This window comes from Phacochoerus africanus, chromosome 5 (genome assembly GCF_016906955.1).
Source record: "Phacochoerus africanus isolate WHEZ1 chromosome 5, ROS_Pafr_v1, whole genome shotgun sequence".
Taxonomy (NCBI): domain Eukaryota; kingdom Metazoa; phylum Chordata; class Mammalia; order Artiodactyla; family Suidae; genus Phacochoerus; species Phacochoerus africanus.
Window position 1 is genome coordinate 64442995 of NC_062548.1, and position 18121 is coordinate 64461115.

Consider the following 18121-nt stretch of genomic DNA (forward strand, 5'->3'; position numbering starts at 1 on the left):
CCTCACTCCTAAGCTCTCTGCCATGCGCTGTGCGCCACTCCACTCCGGCTCCTTGCAGACCGTGACGCTTGTCAAGTATATTCTCACTACACAGTCTCGGCCTTTGTTCTCTCTGCCTTTAGCAGGCATCCCTTAGATCCACATGCACAGTCCATTCCCTCATTCATACAGATTTCTACTCAAAAGGCACTTGATTCAAAAATCCTTCTCTCTCTCTTTCTCACACACACATACACACACACACATACACACGGCAGTCTCTAGTCCCTTTACACTGATTACTTTTCTTCACAACTTTATCTCACTTAAAATGATACATACAGGTTCACACTTCTTTATCTGAAATCCCTAGAACCAAATGTGTTTTGGAATTTATTTTTATTTCAAAAGCTATGCAACAAAAGTCTAGCAGGGACTGGGGCAGCACTCTGTAATAAAACACACTCATATTTTTGCAGCAAAGGCTTTGAATGTGCACAGTCAGTGGATGCAGTCAGCAGGAAAAAGGTCTCTCAGGTATGTCCATGTCCCAGTCCCCAGAACCTGAGAATATGCTAGCTTTTATGGAAAAAGCCATCTGGCAGGTGTGATTGAGGATTACAAGCTGGGGAGATAACCGTGGAAAATGCAGTGGGCCCAGAATATTCATAGGGGTCTTTATTTATAAGAGGGAGACAAGGAGATGCCATGACAGTAGGCTGGAGGGATGCAGTTGTGGCTGGCAGGGGACCAAGAACCAAGGATGTGGGCAGCTTCTTGAAGCCCCGAGGCATTAACATTTTCATCTCATACTGTATAGCTTTTCCTTTCTGTTTTTGTTTTACGTAAGAGTCTCTGGGAAAGAAGCACAGCCCAGCAGGCTGCCTCTGTTGGACCAGGAAGCTCTCTAGAGGAATCACCAGGACAAGCCATGCACGGCCATTGGCAGAACAGCAGTCGATCCTGCTGAGGCTTTGATACAAAGCGTGAAGTTCTATCACCATGTATGTACACCCTGAAAGACTTTGATTCTGCATCCCTAGAAACAGAACTTATTAAAACGCATTTCAACCTTGAGATTGGAACTACCATTAGCGGTAATAACTATAAGTGGTTTTAATGAATTAAAAATAAGCGGTGGAAATTTTTATGGTTGTAAGTCTATGACTGCTTTAGTAGAATGGGGCAACTGAATGTAAAAGTATGTCTTGTAGCCCAAGCTGTGAGATGAAAGCATCACTGATACCCTGGGGCAGCACCCCTCTCCAATTCCAAAAACAACAAAAGCAGCAGATTCTTCTGTGGAAAACTATAAACTGAGCTGAGAAATGAGGATTAAAAAGATAATAATGATAATGATAATAACCACAGTGTTCCAGTTCACACTGCCTAGCAAGTGCCAAATGTACCACAACTATTCCTGGTCACTGATGCTCACTAGAATCAAGGGTTGAATGAAGCACATACGATTAGACTCCTAGAGGTGATGAACGTTTTAGACGATTATAACAGTTTTTGCTTGTGCCTTTTTCCATTATGCATCATGTAAACAACTACTTTCTCCTAGTTTATATTTTATTTTTGAATGAGATATTGCATGTATTTATTCATTTTTCCATATATCACAGTGTGCACATGCCAGTCCTGAACCCCCAGTCCATCCTTCCCCACCACCCCCTTTGGTAACCACAGGTTTGTTTTCAAAGTCTGTGAGTCTGTTTCTGTTCTGCAAATAAGTTCATTTGCATCTTTTTAAAAGAGTCACATGTAAATGAGGTTTGATGTTTGATGTTTGTCTTCCACTGTCTAACTGCACTTAGTATGATCATCTCTTTGTGCTTTTTGTACCTGGTTGGGTCGCTGCTCGGAGAGCGTTCGGCAGTCGGTTCACCTTCCTCATGATCTCCTTCCAGGACTTATCCACCTGAAGGAACATCTTGGCCTCTGCAGGCAACTGCCTCTGAATATCTGGAGCATTAAATATACTTTCTAGGTAGAGCCAGTTTCTCTGGCAGTTCAGCCACTCTTCCTAGGAAGAAAAATAGGGACATTACCCGATTTTTTTTTTTTTACCCCAAGTGGAAAACACACAGTTACATTAAAAATAATTACATGGGGATTCACTGTATCGTTTTCCTTCTGGCAGCTTCTCACAGGTCCTTTTAAATGAAACGTGTTTAAAGGGTCCAAGAATCACCTCAGCCTAATTTCAACCCATTTTATAGAGTAGAGTTAGTTATACTGATTCTACCACCATGTGGTGACCAGGATGGACCCAGCGAAAGAGGATGAAAATGTCCAGAGGAGACATTCTAGGGGGAGGCAAGATGCTTAAAGAAATATGAAGGGTTGGGAAGTGGTAAGTTTCATGACTATTTCCAAATATAAAAAAGGTGATCAAGAAAGGGTTTTTTTTTTTAGTCTCAATTATGTCTATATTTTTCTGTCTTCTTTTTTTAAAGAAGAATTATGATGAATTTTTATCAATCGAAAAAAGTAAAACCTGCTGGTGATAGAACATGTGGCAAATACTGAAGACAGGGAAGACGAAGAAAATCATGCATTACCTCTCTTCTTAGAAATAATCACTGTTAATCAAAGAAACCAGAAACATGGGGTGATCTAAAGGCTGCAGACCTCCCCCTCCCTCTGGGCCTCCTACCCTGTGTGTGCAGGCAGAGATGCAGGCAGAGATCCAGGCAGGGGCTTCTCACTTTTCATTCTAGATTTGGGGCCATGCCTAAGACTTAATGTCACAACCATTCCCTGGTTTGTTTCAGGTCTCTCATACTGTCTATACAGTTAATTCTCCATAGGGTCCATCTCTACTCTCCAGCAGTGCTTCTTCCTTTAAGGATTCGCTATGAAAACATGTCCTTTTCTTTGATCTGCCGTCCCTTCCTTCATAGGGCTCAGCCATCAGTACAGAAGGCTGGACAGGGGTCAGATTATAAGGTGTTCACTGAAGAGGATGGATTCCTGAAAAAAAGATCTCCAAGAGAACAAACTGTTTTTTCTTACGCAGAACCTTTATTATTTCACAGATACCATGAGAACTCAGAAACCTCAACATAATTAAATCAAGTGGAAGTTTAAGAAAAGAGATTGATGGGAATAAAGTGAGAACCAAGTAAGTGGGTTCTTAGTTTTATTGTGGGATAATATGAGGTAGAACAAAGCAAGAGGAGGTGTGCGTGACAGGAAGGGCACTAAGGAGACTTCCAGAAACAGTAAGTATTTGCCCAGTAAATTAAGCTTGCTGTGGCAAGACTCTTAAGGTGGCCCCCAACATCTGGTCTTCATTCCTTTGTGTGATCCACTCCCCTTGAGCATGGGGGCACCTGGGACTGGCTTCTACATGGAGAGCTGGGCAAAGGTAGGAAGAAGGACACAACTGCGTGTATCGTGCATGAAGCTGTCACCTTCATCTCACCAGGGGACTTTCTCTTCCTGCTAGATCGATGGCGTGATCTAATTGAAGAAGTCCACAAGGAAGAACACTGGGCAACATAGAGGAGCTGAGGATGCCTCCAGCTGACACCAAGTGAGAAGATGAAGCCCTGGTCCCGGAATTGCCAGAAAATGATTTCTGTCAACATTCTCCCTTAGTTGAACCTCTGAGGAGAACCCAGTCCTGTCCCACATCTTTTTTTTTTTGTCTTTTGTCTTTTGCCTTTTTAGGGCCGCACTCGTGGCCTATGGAGGTTCCCAGGCTAGAGGTCGCATGCGAGCTGTAAGTGCCAGCCTACACCACAGCCACAGCAATGTGAGATCTGAGCCACATCGGTGACCTACACCACAGCTCACGGCAACTTCAGATCCTTAACCCACTGAGTGAGGCCAGGGATCGAACCCGTACCCTCACGGATACTACTTGGGTTCGTTAACCACTGAGCCACGATGGGAACTCCCTGTTCCACATATTGATTGACCCCTTGTGAGACCCTAAGTGGGAAGGAGACTGAGTTAAGCCATGCCTGAACTCCTGACTCACAGAAACTATGGGATAATAAATGTGTATATTTATTCTCTCATATTTATTGGTTGTGCTCATGGCATGTAGAATTTCCCCAGGATCAAAAATGTGCCAGAACAGCAACCCAAGCCACAGCAGTGACAACACCGATCCTTAACCCGCTGAGCCAGGGAATTCCACATGTATATTGTTTTATACCACTAAGTTTGTGGTATTTTGTTTTATACAAATAATAACTAACATGGAGTTCCCATTGTGGCTCAGTGGTTAACGAATCCGACTAGGAACCATGAGGTTGCAGGTTTGATCCCTGGCCTTGCTCAGTGGGTTAAGGATCCGGCATTGGCATGAGCTGTGGTGTAGTTTGCAGACGCAGCTCTGATCCCATGTTGCTGTGGCTGTGGCATAGGCCGGTGGCTACAGCTCCGATTTGACCCCTAGCCTGGGAACCTCCATATGCTGTGGGAGCAGCCCAAGAAATGGCAAAAAGACAAAAAAAAAAAAAACACAGAAAAGAAAGAAAAAGAAATAATAACTAACCCAAGGGAGATGGAATAATCTCAATCTATTTGCAGTTTCCTTACCTTCTGAGCATAATACAATGTCAATAACTAAATATTATGTCTAAACTATATAATATTGAGGTGACCGAGCACATAAGTTCTAAGGTCCTATGACTCTCCAATTCTGAGTCTGTGAAATGAAATTATCCTTACTCACCAGTGTTTGATTAAACAAAGCGAGTTGTTTCTGCCAGTCATCCACTCGAGTTTTCAGTGGACCAACGTAACGTGATGAGGCTATGGTAGCAATGTTGATGGTGCTGTCGTCAAGTAGGACCTTTAAGGAAAGGTGAAGAAAACACATGCAACAGGCCATGCAGTGAACCTGCATCCTCATGGATATTAGTTAGGTTCGTTACCACTGAGACACAACAGGAACTCTGATAATTACAGATATTGAATCCCAACAGTCCATTTAAAAGCCAACTTTTTGAGTGAATGGCTTGGTCCCACCTACTGTTTCCAACCCATTCACTTCCCCGCCTCCTCCTCTTCATGAAGGCTTAAAACCCACTCTGATGTTCTCTCAAATGAACCAAGCAACTTTCGATTGTTCAACCCTGGCTATTTCTGTAATTATTAAGGGCATATGTTTAGCTCAACCCTCCTCTCCTCTCTCCCCCTACAAGGTATCTGGTACCTTCTTTATACCATTTGGTCTTTATATCTCACTACTCAAAACTTGAAAAATTAGGTATCATCTCCATCCAATGAAACGTCACTTTCCCTCAATCATCTTGAGAAAGAAGGAAACTGAACTCATTCATGTCAAGCTCTGAATGATTAGAGACATTTTCCTCTATCTCCCTCTCCCACTCCACCTCTTCACACCACAGCATCCCTCAGGGGATGAGTACATTTAAAAAATGTGTCTGCTCACTATTCACAATAGCCAAGACATGGAAACAACCCAAACGTCCACTGATAGATGAATGGATTAGAAGATGTGGTATATACACACAATGGAATACTACTCAGGCATAAAAAGGACAGAATAATGCCATTTGCAGCAACATAACTGCAGCTCGAGATTCTCATACTAAGTGAAGTGAGTCACAAAGAGAAAGACAAATACCATATGATATCACTTATATGTGGAATCTAAAATATGGCACAAATGATCCTATCCACAAAACAGAAACAGATCGTGGACATGGAGAGCAGACTTGTGTTTGCCAGAGGGAGGTGGGAGAGAGGGTGATGGATGGGGAGTTTGGGGTTGGTAGATGCAAACTATTACATTTAGAACAAATAAGTAATGGGGTCCTACTGTACAGCACAGGGAACTGTGTCCAGTCTCTTGGGTTAGAACATGATGAAAGACAGTATGAAAAAAAAAAAAAGAACGTGTATATATATGTATATGTTTATATGTGTGTGTGTGTATATATATATGGGGGTGGGGTGGATCGTTTTGCTGTACAGTAGAAATTGAAGGGCCATTGTAAATCAACTACACTTTAATAAAAAATTTTTTAAAATGAAACTGCTAATCTAAAGGATTTTATTTATTTATTTATTTATTTGGCCATGCCTACAACATGTTGAAGTTCCCAGGGCAGGGATCAAACTTACTCCACAGCAGTGACCCAAGCCACTGCACTGACATCTGCTGGATCCTTAACCCGCTGAGCCACAACAGAATACCTAAAGGATTTTAGATGTTCTATTTAAATCGTAAACTTCTTGAGAGCAGAAGCCCCATCACCTTACATCACTTTGCCTCATACTGACTGATTTTCATCTTGGGTATGCTCTACCCTCCACTGCCTAGAGTGATGTCTGGTCTTCCTGTTCCAACCTTTACCTGGTAAAGTCATTTCATTTCAAGTTCCGGTTTGAGTACACCCTGATAGGCAAACGGTGCTTTTTAAATTGAGCCAAAATCCCCAGATCTTTTGCTAAACAAACGTACCTTTGGATTTTAAGTCATTAAGAATGTTCCAAAAACATGGGTTAAATTATCTTCTTTTGTTGTTAACAGAGCATGACCATCTATCCACTCCTGGTCTCAAAAAATTCAAGGGGCTTTAGCTTCTTAGGGTGCTACAGACCTGAAACATTCAAGCTTCTTTGCCTCATTTAAATGGTTTGAAATGCCTTCCATTCTCATCTTTGTCTATCAAATCCTCTTACTTTTTAAGGTCCAGCATATCTTGGCTGGTCTCGAAAGGAATCTCTGACCACTTCAGTCATAACTGATCTCTTTGTTTTCCTAAATTCCTCAACAGTGAGTCATTAACGGTAAGATTATAACTTTCACATTTATATGCCATTTTTATTGCTTCACTAAATATTTCCTGTACCAGCATTCATATCAATTAATCATACTCATATTTTGCTTTCCCAATTAGATTTTTCCCCATTTAATAACTTTCACGTTTCAGTCCTACATCATAATCTCTCACAGAATATTTAGGACTATGTCTGGCAAGAACCTTTACCATAAGTTTTAGTAACCCAGTTACCCACCTGTATGTCATCAGTGCCACCCAGGATAAATACATCTTTGGAGTCACGGTGAGGAAGAACGACAAATTCAGTTGTTTTCCAAGAATCCTCCACCTTAGAAACAGTTCAAGTCTTAAGATATCTAAATTCATTTGGTTTAGGTACTTGATAAATGCATGGGGAATGAAATAAGTGAAAACTCCGTAATTTTCCTAATCTCTTCCTGTCTTTAAAATTCTTAAAAGCCTTTTCTTGGTTAGATGACACTGATTTGCTTAGTCTTATTGACTAGCACTAATACATACGAATAACTCGTGATACTTTAATGCGTGTTCCCTCCCACTTTATGCTTTAATTAAAAGGAAAAAAAATTCTTTTGACACAGATGACTGGCGGGTGTGTGTGTATTTTTAGAGTAAAGAGGTCAAATATCCTAAGTAGGGAAGTCTTCTCAATGTCTTTTTGAAGCATTTCGTATAGACCTCTCTAGTATGTAGTTTGAAAGATAATGCATTTTGGCATAAGAGCTCTTTTTTGGTATGTAGTTCTCTATATAATAAGCATGCAAATTTCAAACCCTGTTGCCCTCAAGCTCCTGTTGGGCTATAAGCTAAGCAGAAGAAGCTGTTTATAGAGGTGATAACAAAAATAATGACAATAAAAGTAAGGAAACAGCAGAAGGACAACTGAGAATAAGAGGGTAAAAGCTACAATGTTGAAAAAGCCATTTAGATAAAACAAAAGTTGATCTTCCTGCGGAATATGAAAACCTTTATATCCCTGATCTTAAGAATCCACATTTTTTTTTTTCAGATTTACCTTTTTAAGAATTGTTTCTAAGGCAGCTTCTCCAGAAGCTTGTCCAGAAATGTCCTGGATTTCTTGGCCAAAGTCAAAAACATGCAACTCAGACAGCTTATCCAAGGTTAATGGAACGTCGAGGTCCACTAGGGTGGCATCAACTGTTTGCTCAATAGCTGCCCAATGTCTAGGCTTCAGAGTTGGGTTCCTCAGATCCATGATAACTGGAAGCTACAAAACAAACACTCTCAGGAGCACAGTGCTTTTTATCTTAAAAGCATCCCAAGGCTTCTGGTTTCAATTTGGGCATGTAGAGAGCTGGAAAGAAAACCACTTACACTCTTACAATGAATAAAAATCTAAACAAACTGCAAATTAATGACTTGTACTGAACCCATCAGAAAAGTGAAGTTGCAGGACAACCAGCTGACTCGAAATTTGGAGAGACACTGGAACCCACAGTTTTCTCCACACTGAGAAACAGGACCTGAGAATTTGCTTACCTAGGACAGATGGCTTGGGTTTCCATTTAGGCTGGTAGGAAGATTCAGTTAAATTTTAAAAATAAATTGCTGAGACTGAATGTAGGGTAGCATAAGAGTGTGAAGTCCCCGGGGGCTACAAATATAGAGGGGTTCATAGGGAAGCCTGGGAAGAATCCTAAGAAAGTCTCTGCCTTATGGTGCTGGCTGAAGGTGGGAAACAGCAGCTGCTGCTGTAACTCTAACCAACCCATCTCTCTTATCTTCCCTATGGAACAAAAGACTTAATGTCAGGTAAAGGAACAACAAAAATTATCAGCTTACAGCACTGGTGCTAACTCACTGTAGATATCTGTATAAAACTGGAGAAACAGAATAGGAAAAAAAGCTTTACCCAGAGAGGAGGAACAGAAATTTATTCTAGGCTTATTACTACAGCTGGAGGAAGGGCAGGAACATTTTTGAAGGGCAGAATTCTGAGAGCAAGGAACACATAGTGCTTTGCTAGGATAGAGGCTTAATCAGAACATGAGGGAGTATCCTTCTCCCACCAGACTAGCAATTACTGAATGAAAATAGCAGTGGAATAGAGTGGAAAGCTGAAAGATACAGATTCTCTCTGGGCACAAAACAAAAGGAAGACCTAAGGTCAGGGGGAAAGAGCAGTTTAAAAAAATGACTTTGGCAAACCAGCCCAAATTATAAACAAAAGGTATCATTAGGAGAATTTGAAAACCGGTATACTGAGGGAAACCACAGCAACACTCTCACTCTAGCCCAATTCCTGACTAGATTTAGTATAACATGCCACACAGAAGGCCAAGTAGAAGGAAAGGCATGTTCATTTCCAGGCATAAAAATCATTTACCCCAGTATCTACTGTACTACATAAGATGTCTAGATTTCAACAAAAATGTAAGAGGTATACAAAAGGTCAAGGCAAATATACATCTGAAAGACATAAAATTAATCAGAACCAGGCTCAGATCTGACATTTGTCAGAATAAACACATAGAATGTAAAATAATTGTGATTCATAAGTTAATGGCTCCATGGAAAAGGTAGACCACATGTAAGATCAGATGAGAAATGTCAATAAAATGATGGAAGCTACAATTAAAAACCAAATGGAGGAGTTCCTGTTGTGGCTCAGTGGTAATAAACCCAACTAGGATCCATGAGGACATGGGTTTGAACCCTGGCCTCGCCCAGTGGGTTAAGGATCCAGCATTGCTATGAGCTGTGGTGTAGGTCACAGATGAGGCTTGGGTCCTGCATTGCTGTGGCTGTGGTATAAGCTGGGAGCTACAGCCCCAATTTGACCTCTAGTCTGGGAATTTCCATATGCTGTGGGTGCGGCCCTAAAAATACAAAAGAAAAAAAAAATCAAATGGAAGTGTTGGAAATGAAGAAGACAGTAAGAGTTATAAATAATGTCTTTGATGAGATTAACCCAGCCAAGGAATTTGAAGGTGAGTAGAAATTCTCCAAACTGAAACAAAGAGAGAAAAAACAGTGAAATCCTCCCCCCAAACCTAGAATAGAACATCTAAAAGCTTGAGACAATATCAAATAGTCTAACATAGATGTAACAGAAATACCAGAAGGATAAGAGAAAGGAAAAAAACAGCAGAAGATACCTTGAAGAAATATTAGCTGAATTTTTTTCAAAATTAAGACTGATACAAGAGACCCAAGAAACTCTGAGAATACTAAGCAGGATGAATACAAACTGTAAATCACAATGACAACATACACCCAGGTACATCACATTACGAAATGCCAAAAGTCAAGAAAAAGAGAAAAATTTGAAGGCAGCCAGACAAAAGATACATATTATCTACAGAAGAACAAGGATAACAACTACAGCAGACTTCTTGTCAGAAATTATGCAAGTAAAAAGATAATGAAAGGATACTTTTACATTGCTGAAAGAAAAAATAAAATCTGCCAACTCAGAATTATATACCTGTGAAAATATCATTCAAAATAAAGGATAAAAACTTTCTTTCAAAAATTTGGGGAATTCATAGTTATCATTCCTACTCAACAAGAAATATTAAAAGAAGTTCTTTAGGCAGAATAAATATGCTATGAGTCAGAATCTCAGATCCATACAAAGAAATGAAGAACACTGGAAATACAATAGATGTAAAATAAATTTCATTTTATTTCCTATTTTTATTCTCCTAACAGGTAACTATATAAAACAAAAATAGCAACGTGTAGTGTGCATATGCTCTGTAAAAGTAAAATACATGACAACATTAATAGAATGGATGAGAGGGAAGAATTGGGAGTATACTACTATAAAGTCTTTATACATGAAATAATATAATATCATTTAAAGACTGATTTAGATGAATTGAAAAATCTATATTTTAAATTTAGGATAACCACTAAAAATTGCCTAAAAAGATGTGTGAACAGTAACTCCATAGAGAAGATAAAATGCAATCATAAAATATACACAATTATATCAAGAAAGGTAAGATAAAAAGGCAAAAAGGAAACAAAGAACAAATAAATTTAAAAAACAGCATGATGGCAGGTTTAACGCATCCATATCAATAATACCTTAAATAGTCACTAGTCATTAGAAAAATGTAAATTATCACCATTATGAGATACTACTATACATTTATGAGAATGGTTAAAATTCCAACCAAATCAAACCAAACCCCCAAACTCCCTAATGAAAACAAGTGCTGGTGAGGAGGAGGAACAACTAGAATTCTCACACACTACCTGTGGCAAGGCAAAATGTTATTGCCCTTTGAAAAACTGTTTGGCAGGCTCTTATAAATATTCACTTACCCTACCACCTAGTAACCCACTCCTCATTATTTATCCAAGTGGTTTAAAAACTCATGTTTACATAAAAAGTTGCACATGAATGTTTATAGAAGTTTAACAGTAATCACTAGAAAAATGGACACAACTCAAATATCTTTCAACAGGTGAATGGAGAAACAAAGTGTGGTGATCTACACAATGGAACATTACTCAGCAATAAAAATTAACAAACTATTGACTCACATAACCAACCTAGAGGAATCTTTAAAATATTCTAATTTACAGAGTTGTGCCATTATCACCACTATTTCATTACCCCTGAGGGCAAACCCTACACTCATTAGCTACTGCTATTCATTTCTCCTTTTCCAGTGTCTGGTAACCACTAATCTACTTTCTCTCTCTATGGAGTTCTCTGTCCTACACATTTCATATCAATGACATCATACGCTATGTAGTCTTTTGGTGACTGGCTTCTTTTATTTAGTGTAGTGTCTTCCAGGTTCATCTATGCTGTCACATATATCAGTATTACATTCCTTTTTATTGCCGAATAACATTACATTGTATAGCTATATCACATTTTGTTTACTCATTCATTAGTTGATAGACATTTGTTTTTTCCCCCTTTTGGCTGTTATGAATAATACTATTCTGAACGTACACATATAGGAACACATATGAATATATACAGTCTTTGCATCAACAGGTGTATGCAACTCTTTTAGGTATATACCCAAGGAGTGGAATTATTTGGTAATACAGTAACTCTATGTTTAACTTTTTCGTGTGTGTGTCTTTTTTCTAGGGCTGCACCTGTGGCATATGGAGGTTCCCAGGCTAGGGGTCTAATTGGAGCCGGCCTACACCAGAGCCACAGCAATGCAGGATCGGAGCCACATCTGCAACCTACACCACAGCTCATGGCAACGCCGGATCGTTAACCCACTGAGCAAGGCCAGGGATTGAACCCGCAACTTCATGGTTCCTAGTCGGATTTGTTAACCACTGAGCCACGACGGTAACTCCTATGTTTAACATTTTAAGAAACTGCTAAGTTGTTTTCCGAAGAGATTGTACCACTTTATAATTCTACCAGCAATATATGAGGGTTTCAATTTCTCCGGATCTTTACCAAAACTTATGTAATCTTTCTTTCTGATTATAGCCACCCGAAAGGGTATGAAGTTGTATCTCACTGTGGCTTTGATTTGCATTTTTCTGTAGACTAAATGGTGTTCAGCGTCTTTTCATGTATCTTCTTTGGAGAAACGTCTTTTCAAATCCTCTGCCCATTTTAAAGAGTTATATGTCTTTTTTTTGGAGTTATAAGAGAAGATATATATTCTGGGTAAAAATACCTGGATGTATTTTGAATGCTTTTTTCTAAGTGAATAATGTCAGACCCAAAAGTTTTACATTGCATTATCCCATTTATATTACATTCTGTAAAAGGAAGAACTATAGAGACAGAAGAGCGATCAGTGGTTGCCTGGGTTGGTACGGAAGAAGAGCCTGACAACAAAGGGAATGGGGGGCTGGTGTTGGATACATCACACTCTTCAACTGTAAAAATCCACAGAACCGTATACCACAAAGGGTGACTTTTACTGTATGTAAGTTAAAAAAAATTAACCAGGATTTCAAAGGAATGCAAAATGGAATGCAGACTGTGACAAATGAGCTTGTTTATAGCAGCATGATATAACCACACTAAAGGAGATAAAGAAGAAAGAAGCTGATATACGTAACTTTGGAAAAGGGTTTTGACTGGACACTGGAAGGCTACAATGGGAAAAGCTGCAAAAACACTCTTCTTAAGGGGGGAAATTTGCTTTGCATTGTGCCTGAAGCTTTCCCTACTTTTCCTACTCAGGTCTTCTTAAGTCCTTTATCTCATCTTTGGAAGAAAAAAACCCAAACATCTAAAACCATTTCCCCCTTTCTTCCCATTTCAAGTACTGGTTTAGCAGTGATCAGTTTCTAAGAGTTAGCCCTGCACACCTACTGCCAGGCTTCCCAGCCTTCTTCACATAGTGGCACATCTGGAAAATGGCCTATTTGTTTGGTTAGTGCTATAAATGGACAAGGCTGCCCTGGCCTCACCTGGTTTACAGGCTGAGCAGATCAGCATCTCAGCACACCTACAACCCATTCCCGCACTATTTCCACCGTCACTTGAGACACTCTGACTCTAAATGCTCCTTCAATTGCATTTGGCCAGCTGAATATGGGGACGCAGTCTGTGCCTGTGCAAAAACTGAATTTATTTATTGTTTCTTCTCTCTCTGCAAAGCTGACTAATCTAAACAGGGAAGAATTCCTGACTTTGGTCTCATAAGCATTAAAGTGGTAACTGACTGACATGGAGATTTTGAAATAATTTCTCAAAACTTACCTTTTCTTTCATTTTTTCCACCTTAGTTTTTAGCTGGGGCACTACACTGTTGGGTGGCAAACCTTTTTCCAATTGAGTCACAAATTTGGCATATTTAGAAACTTGACTGTTTAGAAATTCTGGATCCAGGCAGTCAAATTTGGACTATGAAAATTAGAAGAAGAAAAAAGAAGTTAAATAATGTGATAAAATGCAAACTTGAAATGGTAAAATTTTTTAATCTACTCAGATTTTTCAGCAGCTATGTTGTTAATCCAAGTCAATTCTACACTTTTGGAAATGGCTCTACTTACTGAGATTTCTAATAGTATATCAGGCATTGCTTGTTTATTACTTTCATGTCTTTTCCTCCCACATTATCAAATGTAGTATTGCAATCCCTGTAATTTATTTCTGAAGGCCAACCTTTGTAAGGTTACACATAGGTAATTTTTACTCTTGTGCTGTAGAAATTTCTCACCAAGTAGTCTCCAATTATTTGATTCTGTACCCGTTTAATATAACTGATTTAAAGATGCATCCCAACATATGTATGTATCCATAAATATATTTCTCAGTTATATAAATATGTAAGTGTACACATATATTGACATATCAGATGGTCATATGGACTGAAGACAATAGAAAATTTGTAAAAAGGAAAAAATAGTCCGTGGTCAAGGATTGTAAAAATTAATATTGTTAAAATGTTCATATCACCTAAAATAATCTACAGATTCAATGCAGTCCCTATCAAAATTCCAACAGCATTTTTCACAGAAGTAGAACAAACCTAAAGTTTGTATGGAACCACAAAAGACCCTGAATAGCCAATGTCTATTACAGCCAAAGTCATTTGGAGAAAGAATAACAAAGATGGAGGTATCAACTCCCAGATTTCAGATTATAATCCAAAGTTACAGTCATTAAAATAGTATAATTCTGGCACAAAAATAGACATATAGATTAATGGATCTATATGGATCTAATGGATCTACATATAGAAAACCTAGAAACAAGCCCACACATATATAGTAAATTAATTTACAACAAAGGAGCCAAGAATACACACTGGGAAAGGGACAGTCTCCTCAATAAATGGTGTCAGGAAAACTGGACAGCCACAGACAAAGGAATGAAACTGGACCCATACACAAAAATAACTCAAAATAGATTAAAGATATGAATGTGAGACCTGAAGAAATCTAGAAGAAAACATAGACAGTAAGCTCCCTGAAATGGGTCTTAGTAATGATATTTTGGATTTGACACCAAAAGCAAAGGCAACAAAAATAATAAGTGGGACTACATCTAACTAAAAAGCTTCTGCCCAAGAAAGAAAACCATCAACAAAATGAAACAGCAGCCTATTGAAATGGAGAAAATATTTGTAAATGATATATATGACTAAGGGGACTAATATCCAGAGTATATATAAATTAATAGCAAAAAAAAGTAACAACCTGATTTAAAAGAGGGCAGAGGACCTGAATGGACATTTTTTCAAAGACATAACAGATGTCCAACAGGTACATGGAAAGATGCTCAACATCACTTATCTTTGGAAAATTTAAAGCTACAATGAAATGTTACTTCACACCTGTTAGAATAGCTAGTATCAAAAAGAGAAGAGGTAACCAGCATTGGCAAAAATGTGGAGAAAAAGGAACATTTGTGCACTGTTGGTAGAAATCTAAATTGGTGCAACCACTATGGAAAACAATATGACGATTCCCCTCAAAACATTAAAAATAGGACTACCATATGATTCAGACATTCCCCTTCTTGGTATTTATCCTAAGAAAATAAAAATACTAAACCCATGTTTATAGAAGCATTATTTATAACAGCCAAGTAATGGAAACAATCTAAGTGTCCACTAATGAATAAATAGATGAAGAAAATATATAGATAGATAGGTAGATAGGAAGAAAGAAATATATAAAGATATAGATAGATATAGATACCTATACACACAATGGAATATTAGTTAGCCATAAAAAAGAAATGAAATCTTGTCATTTGTGACAACATGGATGGACTTTGAGGGCCTTATGCAAAGTGAAATAAGTCAGACAAAGAAAGACAAGAACCATGTTATCTCACTTATCTAAAACAAAACAACACAACTCACAGAAACAGAGAACAGATTGGTGGTTGCCACAGGAGCTGGGGGTGGATGAAGGAGGTCAGAAGGTACAAGCTTCTAGTTATAAAATAAATAAATCATGGAAATGTAATATATAGCATGATGACTATAGCTAATAATACTGTGTTACATATTTGAAAGCTGCCAAGAGAATAGGTTTTAAAAGTTCTCACAAGAAAAACAAATCTGTGACCATGTATGGTTAACCAGATTTACTGTGGTGATCATTTTGCAGTACACACAAATAGAGAATCATTATATTGTACATTTGAAACTAATAATATGTCAAATATATCTCAATTTAAAAAAGAAAATTTATGGGCGTTCCCGTCGTGGCGCAGTGGTTAACGAATCTGACCAGGAACCATGAAGTTGCGGGTTTGATCCCTGGCCTTGCTTAGTGGGTTAAGGATCCGGCGTTGCCGTGAGCTGTGGTGTAGGTTGCAGACGCGCTCGGATCCCGTGTTGCTGTGGCTCTGGCATAGGCCGGTGGCTACAGCTTCGATTAGACCCCTGGCCTGGGAACCTCCATATGCTGTGGAAGCGGCCCAAAGAAATAGCAAAAAGACAAAAAAAAAAAAAAAAAGAGAGAATTTATAAATATTCTTTTTTTTTTCTAGATCCAACATTTTCTTTTTGCCCCCCATGAGTCTTTTTGCAGACTTCCTATGGTGATTTCATCCCACTTTGGAAACCATTGCTCTAATCTATGGTGGTGATCAGAAAAGTCTCTAAGTGTCTTTCTTCACAGGAGCATCTTTTACTTATGAGATAAGTGATAAATGAGTTATACAAGAGCACTTAAAATTCTCTGATATAATATACATTATATTTATATATAATATATATATTGTTTTCTGTTTTCCCCACCAAAAGCTAAGTTCTGTGAGGGCTTGGACTTTGTCCATTTTCTTCTCCATTGGTATCCACAGCACCAAGAACATTATCTCGGAAACATTCTTGTATCACTGTGGTTTAACCCAGATATGTGACTTTTAATTATAGGTATCAGCACAGGGAAGCTGAATGAGCTTAACAGTATTTCTGAAGGTGATGGTATCTCTAACATGTCCATGTCACACTTGAAGGAATAGATGTTCATCTATTTTGCTTCCTAGAGCGTTGACTCCTGTTAAGCTTTGAAGATAAGGGTAGACCCTAGAAACCAAACCCTATGGTACTTACTGAATCTCAAGAGAAGACCCTAGATTTCATTACTGTGATTCTATTATCTCACAGTGAACAAAATAGCTTCCTTTTTTAAAAAAGGACAATAAGAACAGAACCTAAGCTAATAGAAATCTAACATGTGTAGATCACAAATAAAATCCTATAATCCTAAAGAACCCTTGGCTGTAATGATTCAGGATGACACTATGTTCAGAAACTGTAAAGCAGTTAAACATCATGTAGTGAAGTCCTTTGATGCTTCCTTCATTTAGCGTTATTAAATGGAGGGCCCAAGAAGCCTGCCTTTACAATAATGTGTTTTGTTCTGTGGTTCTTAGTGACAGGAAGACCTTTGTGCATTTCACTGGAAACCTGATAATAGCTCCCATAAAATTACAACATTGCATTTTTTACTGAAACTAAGAATACACAAGATTGTTAAAAATTGTAATTCATATTGTTAAGATTTTAGGTTTAATTAATACAAAGATGATTTAATAATTGAGAGTTTTTTTTTTACCTTTAACCATTCTTGTTGGAGTTGATCCCATTCAGATAAAGAGTCCCAGAGCAATTGCTTGAGCTTCAATTCAGCACTAACTTCTTCCAAAGTTTCAAACTTGGACACCTCTACCTTTAAAAATGTAATAGTAAAATGTACTATTTAATTTTCAGTAATAGAGCTCTTATGTTGTCCTCCCATTAAGTAATTTTTGATACAGTGATGCCTCAGCAGAATATGAGTGGGTCCTAAATGGCAAAAGGAAAGGAGAGATAGACACAAGACAAAACAAAAAGACAAAACACAAAACTCCACAGATACTCAAATTTCCATTTGAGTGACAAATATAACTCTTTATATATTTATATTTATAGAACTTAGAAAGTCTCTAAAGACACACATATTACAAGAGCACTAAGGCCATTCTTCCTCAAGTTGGATCATACATGTACACACACACACACACACACACATTCCTGGACTTTTTAGGTAAATGGATGAGTCTTCAGAGGCACTGATATAGGACTTATATCTTAGATGACAGAAGAAGGAGAGGACATTTGTGTGGTAGCTGGTGGAGGGCATGGGGAGATTTAAGATGGAGAGAACCTCCAGCTTAATTCTTTTTAAACTAATGGACTATAAGAACTGTATAGAGAGAAAGGTTGCGAGAAAATCTGAAGAAGGTGTTTTAATGATGCGGAGTTAGAGAAACCTTCAGGAGATTGGCTGCACAGAAACTGTGAGCCTTGTGATAAGCTAGGGCTTTAAACATTTCATCCAATAACATCAAAATACATTTTATTTTCAAGCACACATAGAATATTCCCCAGGATAGATTATATGATAGGCTACAAAACAAGTCTTAGTAAGCT

At 38.3% G+C, this 18121-nt stretch overlaps 1 protein-coding gene across 1 annotated transcript in view; it reads right to left on the reverse strand.

Annotated features, from left to right (window-relative positions):
• DNAH6 (dynein axonemal heavy chain 6) overlaps positions 1-18121 on the reverse strand; it is a 258349-nt gene that overhangs the window by 168858 nt on the left and 71370 nt on the right. Inside the window, exons 17-22 of the mRNA XM_047781653.1 lie at positions 17265-17378; positions 13447-13590; positions 7789-8001; positions 6991-7083; positions 4676-4795; positions 1828-2008 (exon numbers count right to left, since the gene is read on the reverse strand). Of these exons, the coding sequence (XP_047637609.1) occupies positions 1828-2008; positions 4676-4795; positions 6991-7083; positions 7789-8001; positions 13447-13590; positions 17265-17378 (865 nt within the window). The remainder of the gene's footprint in view (positions 1-1827; positions 2009-4675; positions 4796-6990; positions 7084-7788; positions 8002-13446; positions 13591-17264; positions 17379-18121) is intronic.